The sequence below is a fragment of the Mixophyes fleayi genome, chromosome 7 (assembly GCF_038048845.1).
Source record: "Mixophyes fleayi isolate aMixFle1 chromosome 7, aMixFle1.hap1, whole genome shotgun sequence".
NCBI lineage: Eukaryota > Metazoa > Chordata > Amphibia > Anura > Limnodynastidae > Mixophyes > Mixophyes fleayi.
This window is the reverse complement of record NC_134408.1, coordinates 126558924-126572512: the sequence shown is the minus strand read 5'-3', so window position 1 is coordinate 126572512 and position 13589 is coordinate 126558924. Positions and strand designations below refer to the sequence as shown.

Genomic DNA, 13589 nt, shown 5'->3' with positions numbered 1-13589 from the left:
AACGATTCTCATTTTATTCTAGACTGAAATTCTACATTAAGAATGAAATAAAGTAGCTTTTGTTTTACTATTTATAGTGCTACAACAATGGCAAAAAAACCAACACATTAAAATGTAAAACCGAGTCTTCTCTTGGCTTGTTGAATATCGCAAGAATCGTAGATTTCCTTTATTTGTTGGGTGGTGTCATTCTGGAAAGCCGGCAACTGGACGCCGCTGGTGTCCTGCACTTGGTAACTAGGCCGAATGCCCCCCCTTTCAGGGTAAACCGGACCATGTCCCCCGCCAGTACCAATCTCCGACGCTTTCTTCAGTAGGTATGGATTTCGGCCAGCTTTGATGGCTGAATCTATCACCTGCCTGGCATATTCCTGGAAGACTTCCTCTTCCTTATTCGTTCTGTTTAGCCTGGCGTATTCTAACTCCGCTTCTCTTTCCATTTGTGACACGGTCTTCTTCTCGGCCTAATAACGAGAAAATATAAAACCATCGCGAATGGGCAATTTAAAATAATGGTCTGTTGTAGCAGTCATTTATGGCACAGCTAATTTGTTTCCTTTATTTTAAAGTCTTTGTTTAAAATAGAGCGAACATAATCGGATTGTCACGGTATACAGGACATTTCCGCCCACATTAATAGGTGTAAATAAATGCCTCTCACATTGTCTACAGTCTACATTTTAAACTCTAGGGGGTAAATGTAACAAGCTGAGAGTTGTTCGGCGGGTTTGAAAAGTGGAGATGTTGCCTATAGCAACCAATCAGATTCTAGCTATCATTTTGTAGAAGGTACTAAATAAATGATAACTAGAATCTGATTGGCTTTTCAAACCCGCCAGAAAACTCTCAGCTTGATACATTTACCCCTAGATTGGAAACATTTTAATGACCACTAAATTGAAAATGCAATCTGCTTTGTGGAAACAATATGCCACTATTACTCATATATCTAAGTTTCAAAGCTTTTTGAGCTGAGGCTTTAATATGTAGGATGATTTTTTTTCTATGCATATGATACTATTTGTCTGTAGAGCAATTCAAGACCACTCCATAATGGAATGATAAAAGCAAGATGGGATCAACCAGTGGCCCTTTGTTTGGTACTGGAACTGTAGCGGTATCAGGTTGGCAAACAGGATTGGAAAAGTACAACTACAAGTCTGTGCTAGACTATCAAACTGTATCACCTGACTATAGTGGGTTGTGTCAGCAGGAAGCCGGTATATCATGTAGACTCCTTACCATCTGTTGGATCTGCATGGTCTGCACTTTTTTCTGCTGTTCTTTTGATCTTCTCATTTTCTCCTTTTGCTGTGAGATAAAGAAGTTATCGTCCTCTTTTATCTCATGAAGGGCCCGCAGTGCTTTTAATTTCTCTTCTTTTTCTTCTTGCTCTTTTTTCTTTCTCTGATACAAGAAAAATAATTGTTATTGCATTAATCTGCACTGGATAGTACTGTTATACAGGACAGGATAATACTACAGGTAAATAGAAAAGGTGGTGGCCAAAGAATCGTTGTGTGAACTGAGAAAAGACGTTGAAAGTGAAAAATGTCTTTGTATGAAAGGACCATAAGGGATAATGTTGATATCAGAAACTTTAATGAATTGAGTAGAAGGACTTAGAAATATATGCAGCCCCTTCGTCGTCGTCCCCAAAAAAATAGTATGGCCACAAACTTTAATCGCAATAGCATACTTGGGATAATCCCAAGGACCAAACACTGAGGGGTATGTGTACTATGCAAAGCGCTGATTCCTGGAGCTTTGAAGTCATTTTCTTCAAATGGCAACTTGTATTAAAGACAACAACCCATGGGCTTTGTCTTCAATAAAAGTGTCATTTTAAAAAATAACTTCAAAACGCCAGGAAGCGCCACATCGTAAACATACTCTTGAGAGTTCGGCCGTGACCCAAAGATGTCTGATGTTTCAATTTTTGTTTTTTGTCTTTTAATTGTCTATTTGCTGTAGTAAATTGATATACAATTGGAGAGAATATTCCCCTTTCAGTAATAACAGCAGTAAACTCCATTTTTGATATTGAAGAAGCGACTAGAGGTATTGTAAGAATAGAGAGAACAAAGCATACATAAGAGGGGCAAAACAGGTAGCCAAAATAAATGTAAAAACAACGTGATCTACAGATGAGATTGACCACTCTAACGTGTCCACCAGCTGTCCAGGTCTGATCCCGGCATCCTGTCTACACTCTGCTTCCTATCCTGCAGTCCTGATACAGAGTAAGAACCAGCCACAGTCACCAGCAAGAAGGTGCAGCAGCAGCTACACACCCAGAAGGAAGCGATTCCACCACCAGACTCTGGTGGTGGCACCGAGACCGGATGGTAGAGTAAGCCCATCCTGTCACCTCTCCATTAAACAGGTGGTTATTATTAAGCCAGATTTGACCTCAATCCTTCCTTCTTTAAGACCGATTAATATCCTGTTCCAGAAGACAACAGGCCCCCCCTACTCACCATGGCAAGCCTGTGCTCTGTGATTGTTCTTATATCTGCTTTTATCTTTTCTTCTTTTTCCAGACTTTCTTTTTTGCCCTTCTCTTCCAGTTCAGCTATGGCTTTTGCTACGCGTTGCTCTTCATCGTCAACTTTCTCTTTCATTTGAGCTGTCAGTAGGTCGGTGATTTTATCTCTACGTTCCACTGTTTTTCTAGAAAGAAGATGCCATTAGCACAAGATGTCCTTCTACAGAAGCAGAATTTGTTTTTATAGTCTTGTATTGAATAGCAGGTTATCTAGATATACAGGAATAAATATGTCCTACAATAAAGATACGCTATGCATGCTTAAATTAATTTAACATAAAGGCATTAAAAGTAAAACTTTGCAGGATATTGTAAACACACACACTCAACAAAATGTAAACCTGGTTTGTAAAGTTATCTCACCTGTATACTTCATTTTCTCTCTCTTTCTTCAGATTTCCCATCTTTTTCTTGGCGAGAATATAATTTCGAACCATTTCATCATTTTCTTCCTCTTGTTGTTTCTCGAGAGCTCTAAGGAAGTTTCTGTCTGCAACATGTGCCTATGAGACCGCCCCAAATACTTCAATTTCATAGATGTCAAATTACAAATCAATATATACACGACCCATTGGTCTTTTATGACCTTGGTTGTGTACGGATGGGGAAGTAGCGGAAAGAAAACCATTGCAAAATAAATAAGTAAAAAGATTTAAAAGTACATACATACGTCTGACATCTATAAATGTATGTCAACTGTTGGGATACAGAAAACACTTAAGCAATTAATATGTTTCACTAGAATAAATGATAGACAGCTGAAAAAGTAAAATTAATAATAATTGATTACAATGGTAATAGTTATAAGTGTCCCAAATTTTTATGTAAATCCAGTCCACGTTTTGGAAATATTAAATATTATCTTATATTTATATATCAATTTTTTTCATCATAGGCTAGGATCAGGTATGTAAAAACTGTCAGTGGAACTGAAGGCATTGGAGATAAATTGTGTTTACGTTTTGCAATGTGGGTCGTTCCTAAGACACAATGGGCCTGATTCATTACGGAAAGTTAAGCAAAAAATTGAGCAGGTTTTCTGGACAAAACCATGTTACAATGCAAGGGGTGCAAATCAGTTTCTTATTTTGCACATAAGGAAAATACTGGCTGTTTTTTCATGTAGCACACAAATACTTGATAGCTTATTTGTACACTGAAATTTAAAGTTGATCTAGGACATGCCCTACCCCAAATATAAATCTTCTATCACATTTTAAATTCAGCTCCCCCTCCAATGCAACATGGTTTTGCCTTACTTACTTTTGCTTAACTCTTCTTAATGAATCAGGCCCAATATTGCTGGGAATAGAAAAGATTCTATAAACTTCCACAAAACTTCCCCAGGATGTGCTCCAGGGTACAGAAAAATTGCCTCAAAAAACACTTTTTTTTTTCCCCGTTCCCGGGACAACTTGGGATGAGTTGACAGGCTTGGGGTCCTGGTGCAGGATTTAAATGCAGGGATGCTTTCAAAATGGGACACAAAAAAGCTTGTTCTTTTTTTTGTCTTAAAACCAGTAGTTTTGCCTCCTGTGGTCTGACTCATAATGTTCTGGTTCAGGGTCAAAATTAACCTACTAAGACAATTGAACAACAATCAAGGACTTCCTGGAAGTAAAGGCCGCTGAACAAGCCTTATATCACAATGTACAGCAGGCATCTAGTGCGTTGATGGCAGACTTACTGGATTACCCAAGCAAAATCCTTCCTTAAAAAGGTCTGCCAAGCAAATAATATTTTTTCAGGGAGCAACATTCTGTAATACAAATATATGTGATGTTGAATACTTTCGTGTCAAAAAAGACAAAAGTATTATAGGAGTGATACCTTTATTGGCTAACTAAATGTTTATATTTGCTAGCTTTCAGAGCACAGAGGCCCCTTCATCAGGCAACTTTACAAATGAATGACTGAGAAAATGCCCTGTACAAATTAATTATGTAACATCTCTTAAATGTTGTGCCCTTTTCCTGGACATAAAAAGCCCAGAGATCAGACGTCCATCTCAACATCCACAAGGCTAGAGTCTACCTCAGTAACAGTGTTAGTACACTGCTGGAGAAGATGTTACGTTAAAAGCACATGCACATGGGTGTTGCCTCTGCCTGAGAAGCAGTGTGTTCAAACTGCAGTGAATGGGACAGACTGCAGCTCAGACGAAACTTTGTAAAAAGATTCATTCATAGAGCATTAGGGTGATGGCAAGTCGTATTCACACAGCCACTCTGGGCAACATAGGATAATTGCTCAACAAAGCATAGTTAGAAAAAAAACCACTCAATCTGCATTGTTTGGAGTGGCTCTGTAAATGGTCCTTGCAATCATATTAGACATCTATGATCCCTTTTACAGTTGGGTCATTCCATGTCAGTTCAATCAGGGGTATTCACCAGCCATCTCAAATTTGTTCAAAATGTTTTTAGTTAAGAGAGGATGTCAAAACAACTATTTCTGCCAAATATCTCGACTGTCTGACAATTAGTTGAATAAATATTGATTTTTCAAATTATTAAATAATTTACTAATCGCAGCTGCTTTATCCAGTTTATTTGAAGTATCACAGGTGTTTATTAAGGAATCACCACAAAATTTGGACCCCTAACGTAACTCTTCCTCCAGAATCCAAAAATCCAAACCAAATTACTTTATCTGCCTCATGTTTTGCATTACGGGAAAAACGCAAGTTTTTCGAATAGGTTCAATCAAGATTAGGGATCCCATTTTTTGGGGGGTGGGGGGTGTTTAAAAAAGGTATACATTACTACCACAAATTGGCAGGGTACTCTGTTTCATAGTGGAGAATTATTTTTTTTACATCCTCTTAACTAAAAAAATTTCGAAGAAATCTGAGATGGGTGGTAGACATTTCGGTTTTTTTTGGGGTGATCTGATGTGGAATGACCCAGTTCTCTTTTAGTTGAATCTACTATTTTGAAGGCAAGCTGAATAGAACACAGCTCAAACTAATGTAGGCCTCGGTTTTAAATGTGATGAAGAATTGAAGTGTTTTTGTGGGTTCAGTTGTGACAGATAATGCACCTAATGTTTCACGGATACGTGAATTGCTAGAAAGCCGCAAAGACATGCTTGTGATAACCTATGCCTGTTCAGCCAAAGACATGCATGTGATAGCCTATGCCTGTTCAGCCAAAGACATGCATGTGATAGCCTATGCCTGTTCAGCCAAAGACATGCATGTGATAACCTATGCCTGTTCAGCCAAAGACATGCATGTGATAGCCTATGCCTGTTCAGCCAAAGACATGCATGTGATAGCCTATGCCTGTTCGGCCAAAGACATGCATGTGATAGCCTATGCCTGTTCGGCACATCTTTTGAATCTCTTAGCTGAAGACTGTCAGTTTCCTAACCTGAAAGAACATGTTCTCAATGTTGGAAATATTTTCGAAACAACCATTTTGCAAATGCTCTCTACAGATAATCAGGTGCTCCAAAACTTATCATGCCAGCTGAAACCCGTTGGAACAGATTAGTAGATTGTCTGGAAGCTTACATTAAAGGCTGGTCTACACTTCTAAAATGCTACAAAGATAATCGGAAACAAAATCGATAGAAATGTTCTAGCAAAAGTGGCCAATGTAAGAGGAATGTTTAAGAAATGATTTGCATTTTGAAGCCTATCGCTGAGACTCTTCATGAAGCACAAAAAAAAATGGTGCTCCATTGCTCATGTTGTTGTGTGGAATCAACTTAAAAGATATATATGGGATGTGAAAGAAGATGAGAATATTAAGAAGACATTTGAAAACCGATATAACAGAGCTTTAACTCCAGCTGATTTTCTTGCTTACATGCTTGATCCAAAGCAAATCAATAACACCGAACATCAATTAAGTGAAGACGAGAAAAAATTGGGACTTGATTTTGCAAACTCAAAGTATGACCATTAATAGTGAAGTTCCAGGTACAAGCTCCACCGTTCCAGGAATCATTTTTCAATGAATCTGTGGTGTCGTAAGTGTCATCTTAATATTATTGAACAACTTCTGACTGCTCAAGCATCTTCAGCTAGTGTATAAAGAATGTTTTCTTCTCTTGGTTTAGTTCATCATTCGAAGCTTCAAAACAGACTGGGAACAGAATAGGCCTCTAAACTAGTGTTATTAATCAGAATGTTTAATGCCAGTGGCATGGCCAGTGCTAATGCTTAGCTCCTTTCTTTTCAGTGTGTGTTTCTCTGAAGAGTGTTTTTCCATGTTGTATTACTATGCAGATTTATTTAATTATAAGTAATAAGCAGGACTAATGCTTAACATTATAGTTTTCTTATTTTCAATTTCATCTGTGAGTGTACATTGTATGTTTTAATATGTTTAGTCTATCTACATATATTCAGATACAATAGGAATAATAAGCAGTAAAAATAGTTTTTTATTTAAAATAAATCATATCAAAGCCTAATAACTTGTGATTGTTAATGTAAAAAAGCATTAAAACATGGCTTATCTAGGTTTCTAATATATAGCAATGTTTCCCAATATTACTATAGTAAACAAGAGTCAATTTTTTTTTCATTGAAACATTAATGCAAAAAACTGGTTTGAACAAAAAAAAAAATGGTTTAAACCAAAAAGAAAAAAAAAACAACACCTTTTTTTCCAACCCTGCTCCAGATGTTATCACTGTTGATTACATTTCTGCTGTTGTCTAATTTCCATTTAGGTTTGAGCTATGCTAGAGTTCCTGTGCACAGCAATATCATTTCTTTACATATTACAACTTGTTCTTTCCTTTAATATTTCTCCCTACTCACCAGATGAGCATTCATTAAGTCTCGTTTTTCTCCCATCTTGAGTTTGGCCAACTTATTCATTTCCCACTCGTACAGCCTGGCCAGCCTTTGGATTTCCTCAGCTTCTCTGTAATCGACTTGTCTCTCTAACTCAGCAGCACGTCTGTGTTCCTCTAACCTATGGAGAAATGCAAGAAATATTAAGGACCTCATTAGACTTAGGAGTACATCCAGCTAGGAGGTATAATTTTACACCTTGGAAAAGACACTTTGTGCTGCAGGGAGGACAGATTTAGAGTTGGGAGGGGGCCGTGCCCTAGCATCTGGGCGCCATTAGTATTTGGGGGGGGGGGGGGGGTGTGATAGGAGGATTGACTTTCTGGGTGTGCTTCGGATGTGTCTGGGCAGGGCTGTAACTGGGACGCTGCAGGGGGGAGCAATTTAGGAATATTTTAGTTTAATTTAGTTAAAATTGAGGGCTAGGGGGGCGGCATTTGTCGGAGTAAGAGTTTATAGGAGCTTTCCTTCATGCGTATACAGATCAAACTCTTAACGACTCCTTCCCTAATCCGGAATCAATCTTCTGCGTCTAACATCTCTCCCATGTTCTCCTCCCAGCAAAGTTTGCTGCTCATGCTTAAGTAGAAATAAGTAAAAAGTAGAGGTTTGGCCATCACTGTCAGACCCCATATCAGCAGCATGGACTATCACAGTGGTAATTACGCTGCTATGTATGATACATCACTAAAAGATTAACATGCAGCCGAAAAAACATTGGTGTCCAAGAGAAAACTGAAAAGCTTTACATACTGCTTTAGAAGATCATCTGCATTTTTCTTTCTTTCTGTCAATTTCTGCAGCGCCCTCTGTTGGTCATTATAAATGCTTTCTTCTAGTTCACGCTGCATGTTAGATAAAGTGTCTTTGTCTTGCTTATTACTCATATTCATCCGTTTATTTTTCAGTTCTATCTGTGCATCTCTTTCTTTTAGGACTTCAGTAAGCAGCAAAGCGCTCTGTAATAATATAGGTAAAACTTTGAAATAAAAACAAATAATTATAAGTTGTTGTTTTTTTGAGGTTCAGCATATCCAGGGAATTTGGAACATACTAGAGCACCATAGCTATTGTATAAAGACCTTACATTCCAAGCATCTAGTGGTTTTATTTAAGCCTCAGTTAGCACAAAATGAAATCATGGCAAATTTGTATGGAATATAATCACACTTAAACACATTAATCTTGATAAAATATAAACAACACTACCTCTAGAAGCATTTGCTGAGCTAAATACAAACATACTCTCCCACCTAGTAGAGATTTGTGAACACTAAAGTTTATACATGGCCAGAACTGATTAACCCAATTGTGTGCTCACATCAGTTATTTTCCATAAGACATCGTGCCTCTCGTAGAATGAATCCAAACTATAGCTCCACTTTCTTATACTGTCTAAGCAAAAATTTGACAAGCTTGGTGAAGGTGCAGAGGAAGCTTAATGTTGTTACTCTACCACTGCAGTGCCATATGGGTTCTTGGTAATGGAGAGGGTCCCCGAGTATAGGTGCAGCACAGCTAAAGGCAAAGAACAACCAGCACTTTGTGAAGGGCAAGTTTAATACTGTGCTATACTGAGCCGGCATGCTCCATAGCTTACAGTTCTCCTTCTGTGATGTATTAAGGAAGTTGCCTGGGAAAGAGCATAGCGCAGAGATTGGACTATATCAGTGTTGATTAACCTGTGACACTCCAGGTGCTGGGAAACTACAAGTCCCAGCATGCTTTGCTAATAATATATAGCAGCTTATTGCTGTAAGGGTATGCTGGGACTTGTAGTTTCACACTTGATGTGTCACAGGTTAGCCAACACTAGACTATATTAAATGCTCTCTTATTATAGGACAGGGATGATCCCTGTTTTTCTTAAATACATTGGGGTTGGTACAGAGTTGGCCACAAAATGAGAGTAAATTACTCTTAAGAAAAGAACATGAAAAACAAGCGTATTTCAACCCACATGCAGAGCCGTACACATCTCAAGATATGTCCGTCTCCGCAGTAGCAGTATCTGTGCCTGGTTGCAAACACGTTGTCATCATCAATGAGTATTTGCAGCCATTCTCTAGCAGGTGCAAAAGATACACCTCCTAAGAGGCGTAAATGCGTGTTTCGGCAAGTCTGTGTACTGCACTCTGCCAACATTAAAACGCCTGTTCTTCCACCCTTGGCCGACCTCTCCAGGTGCAGGCGGTGTTAGTGCCAGAATCACATACGTCTGGATAGGCCAATGTGCGTGCCCCCACTCCCTGAGCACACGGAGAGCGGATTCACGCTACGCAAACTGGCCAACGTTTTTGCATTAAATAAAAACATACACAATAAAAAGGTTTTTTTAAGTAAAACCAACTTAAATAATCATATCTTGCCTTTCTCCTACCACCTCCACAGCAGAAGTGTCACACAAAGAGAAGGTAGCCCTTACCTGATGTCAGCAGTGCCAACTCACTGCCCCTATTTCCACTTACTACAAGCTGAAATATAATCATTAGCAAAACAGCCTGAAACTAAATAGGTATCCCTTACCCATAACTACGTCAGACCTTAGATTCCGTTCCCACATTTCATATTCCTATATATGGGAACATATGGGTACAATTTGAGGAGATACCAGGGGCTGCACAAATTCGGTAACTAACTAGGGGCAGAAAAATTATTTGTTCCTGCCTTTGCTGATTCTCTCTCATTTTAAATATATATATATATGTATATATATATATATATATATATATATATATATATATATATATATCATAAACATCCCCGTAAAACTGATGCATAGCAAAACAGAAGAGTCGTAGTACACGATTTACAATCATCCCACAGGAGATGACCACAAGGAGAGGTGACGTACATGGAACGTCTTCACTTTGTCATTCTGATAGTACTGCTTGGTCTTGGCTTTTTCTATTGCCTCTCTCCTCTTCTCTGCCTGGAACTGCGCTTCCTCTAGATCAATCTTTTTCTTCTCCTCCTCCTCTCTCTCTTCTCGAAGTTTCCTTGATTTCAGTCTCTTCTGCCTCAGACCCTGTGAGGAGAATAATGATATTTGTGAAAAAAAATTATATGAACTATATTTAAATGGTTGTGCCACCTACACACTGTGAAAGTAGCCATTTTGTGGGTGTAACCAATAGTTACGATTGCCCCAAGCCTCAGTGATGTCACTGGTTCCTTGTGAATTGACTGGCTGCTTTTCTTGTGTACATTAGTTAAGCCCACAATTTATTTGCAATTACTTTGTGTACGTGATGGCCACACTGTATCTTGCTGCGATCAAATAGGCAACCAGGAGGAAAATAGCTGGAGAAATAGAGAATCATAAAAAATTATTGACCACTATTTTGGGCCACGTATACGGACATCAATAAGAAATACTGGTCTGCATGACCGCAAGAATATTCTGTCTGCGTGCATCAAAACTTTAACATGTAAATTACTGAATCACCTTATAATATCATTACAACTCATTTTCCAAAATTACACCATCATAGAAGATAACCGTATAGCCAGTAACATTGCATTTATTAGTATTATTTAATTTGCCATAATACAATTTTTGATTGCTAATGTCATATAAGTAACTATTAGTTTTAAATGATTACATAAATGTCTTGTCTTATATTACACATGGTTAACAAATTATATTCATACAGGGGATTTACTTGAATTGTTTACACTATGATTTTACATATTTTTGGACCATATGATTCACTGTTAAGACCTAAAACTAAAGTACATATAGCATATACACAGCTGTGAAAATTTATGAAAATAAATGCATGGATGAAAGGTGCTGTAACCAACGGCAACAAGTGATTTCATTTATATTTCTAAACTGCACAAGGAAACATTCCATTTGAATCTGATTGGGGTACAGAACCAGTGTTTGTCCCCTAATATACAATAATCCTGCTTTAACAAAGCATGTTACATGCAGAGCCAGGCTTCTGAAGCAAGACTGAGGGGTATATGTATTAAAATGCAGGTTTGAAAAACTGGAGATGTTGCCTATAGCAACCAATCAGATTCTAGCTGTCATTTATTTAGTACATTCTACAAAATGACAGCTAGAATCTGATTGGTTGCTATAGGCAACATTTCCACTTTTTCAAACCCGCAGTTTAGTAAATATACCCCCTGAGACTCCTGGATAGAGTTCTTTTTGATAACTACTCACTGATATAGTGTTGGTCCAGCCTTTCACCACTTCCTTAGAACGTAAATGCAAGGCCTCGTTTTCTTTGATCTCTTCATAAAGTAGTCTGGCTTCATTTTCCAAAGCGTTAAAGTTAGTGTTTTTCACAATACGCTCCCACTCAGCTTTTGGCAGAACAGTAACTTGCCGGAGGTCCACTGGCTTCCTTGCTATATCTGCAGTGTTTTCTGGAACCCCTTGTTCTGCAATTTTAAATAATAAAAGATATATAAATGATTATGTCTTACTTAAAACTGTGTCCCGTAATAAAGCAATACATTTTCAAAACGTTTCATTTTCACAGAATGCCGAATATATTTGGTAAGTAGTAAATAAATGTTTAGCATTTTGCAGAAGCCATTTTTGTAGTAGTTTTTGATGTTCGACTCCTTCGTATATTAGTTTGAGAGATGTTCAGTAGAGCAACTCAATAGTTAAACTTCTGCTCAGTGTCCTTTACCTCGTATATCAAGTCTGCACCAATAGGTTAGAGCAGTCATGGGCAACCTGATATACTTCAAGGGCCCCATGTGCAAACCTCCAAACTTCAAAAGGGCTGCACATTACAATTACTTCTGGTAATGGAAAAGTAGCCCCAAAATGAAAATGTCACCCCCACATCATTTGTCCCAAAATGGCCACTTATTCACCTCATTTGCTCCAAAACTCTCCCACAGGCCCTCAGACTCCCACATGCCATAAAATGTCCCAACATGGGCTAAATCGTCAATTTACCACAAAATGCACTAGTTTGATAGGAGCCTCACAAGAGCAATCTGTGCTGCTGGAGGACCTTGCTCTTTCCACTATTTAACACTCAGTCTGTGGCTTCCCAATTACCTCTAACCCCCTTCCCATATAATCACAATGCCCCATCACATGCAGAGATGGACTGAAAGCAATGAAATGCTCTGACCCTAGTAAAAAAAAAAAAAAAAAACAGCAAAAAAAATATTGGGAACCACTACTTTATATAGTTTCCAACTGTCCCATTTTAGGTGGGACAGTCTCAATTTGAGGGTCCTGTCCCAGTTGTCAGCATGTTTGTCCTGACTGCTGGTAATTTGCGTGGTGTGTCTTGCTGTCCATGATGAACGGTTGCCACGCACACCTGCCTTTTACGCGTGTAGTCAGGAAAGGAGATGGAGTAGCCTATGTCTTCAAAAGCACTAGGCACACTTCAATATATACAGTATAGTCACTAAGCTGCAAAAAAATATTGTATCATGGACTAATTTAATGTGGGTGAATGAAATCACTGCAGGAACATTACATATGTGATTTGCTGTACACCAGAATGTCTCAAACGTTTTCTATTACATATCCAATTACCATGGCAAATGTTTGCCACGTAACTCCTTTAGTGGTAAAATGGTTGCCCCCTAAACTGTTGTACATTTATTCCAAATACCTCCTAATATGTTTAAATGCTTACCAAGAAACCTCTTAGTAAGCCTTTACCAAGAGGTTTCTTAGATTATGTTCCCATGTCTAAAAATATATGCATTCAAATTTGTTTTATGCTTTATTCGTCACTACCACCAGAAACTGTAATTAATAGTTTCATTTAACAGATGGAAGGTGACATTGAAACTGTTTGAGGTACATTAGGCAACCTGTGATGGCATTCTGTTGTGGAACTACAAGCCCCAGAATACCTTTTCAGTCAGAGGTAGGCAACCCCTGCTTCTCCAGCTCATGCTGTGGTAGAACTACAAGAACCAGCATGAACTGTGATAGCATGCTGGGACCTGTAGTTCAACAACAGAACAGGAGCCACAAGTTACCGTCCTGTACTGCGGAGATTCCTCTGCTCACCTCTCTGCATTCTGCTGGAGCCTTTCCTTCTCCCGTACTGGACGACGGAAGAGGCCGCCTCCGCCATCATCCAGGACTTCTCACCCGGTCTCTCCCCGGGGGCGCTGAGCTGTTGCGGCGTCCTCGCGTTGCTTGGTAACTGAAGTAACGTCCGGTGACTTCTCGTTGCCTAGTTACCGAACAGGAAGGGAAACGCATGAACAGGAAGTGAA

The 13589-nt window shown here is 38.7% G+C and overlaps 1 protein-coding gene across 1 annotated transcript; it reads right to left on the bottom strand.

The window, feature by feature from the left end:
- Nucleotides 1-13530, bottom strand: CFAP210 (cilia and flagella associated protein 210). Its single transcript, XM_075178664.1, has 9 exons — nucleotides 13378-13530; nucleotides 11542-11762; nucleotides 10216-10389; nucleotides 8115-8320; nucleotides 7326-7482; nucleotides 2912-3051; nucleotides 2481-2673; nucleotides 1243-1407; nucleotides 1-464 (listed from the first exon to the last, which is right to left on the bottom strand). Exons 1-9 carry the CDS (start codon nucleotides 13445-13447, stop codon nucleotides 108-110), a joined length of 1683 nt encoding a protein of 560 aa, XP_075034765.1. The 5' UTR covers nucleotides 13448-13530; the 3' UTR covers nucleotides 1-107.
- Between the last annotated feature and the right edge of the window lie 59 nt (nucleotides 13531-13589).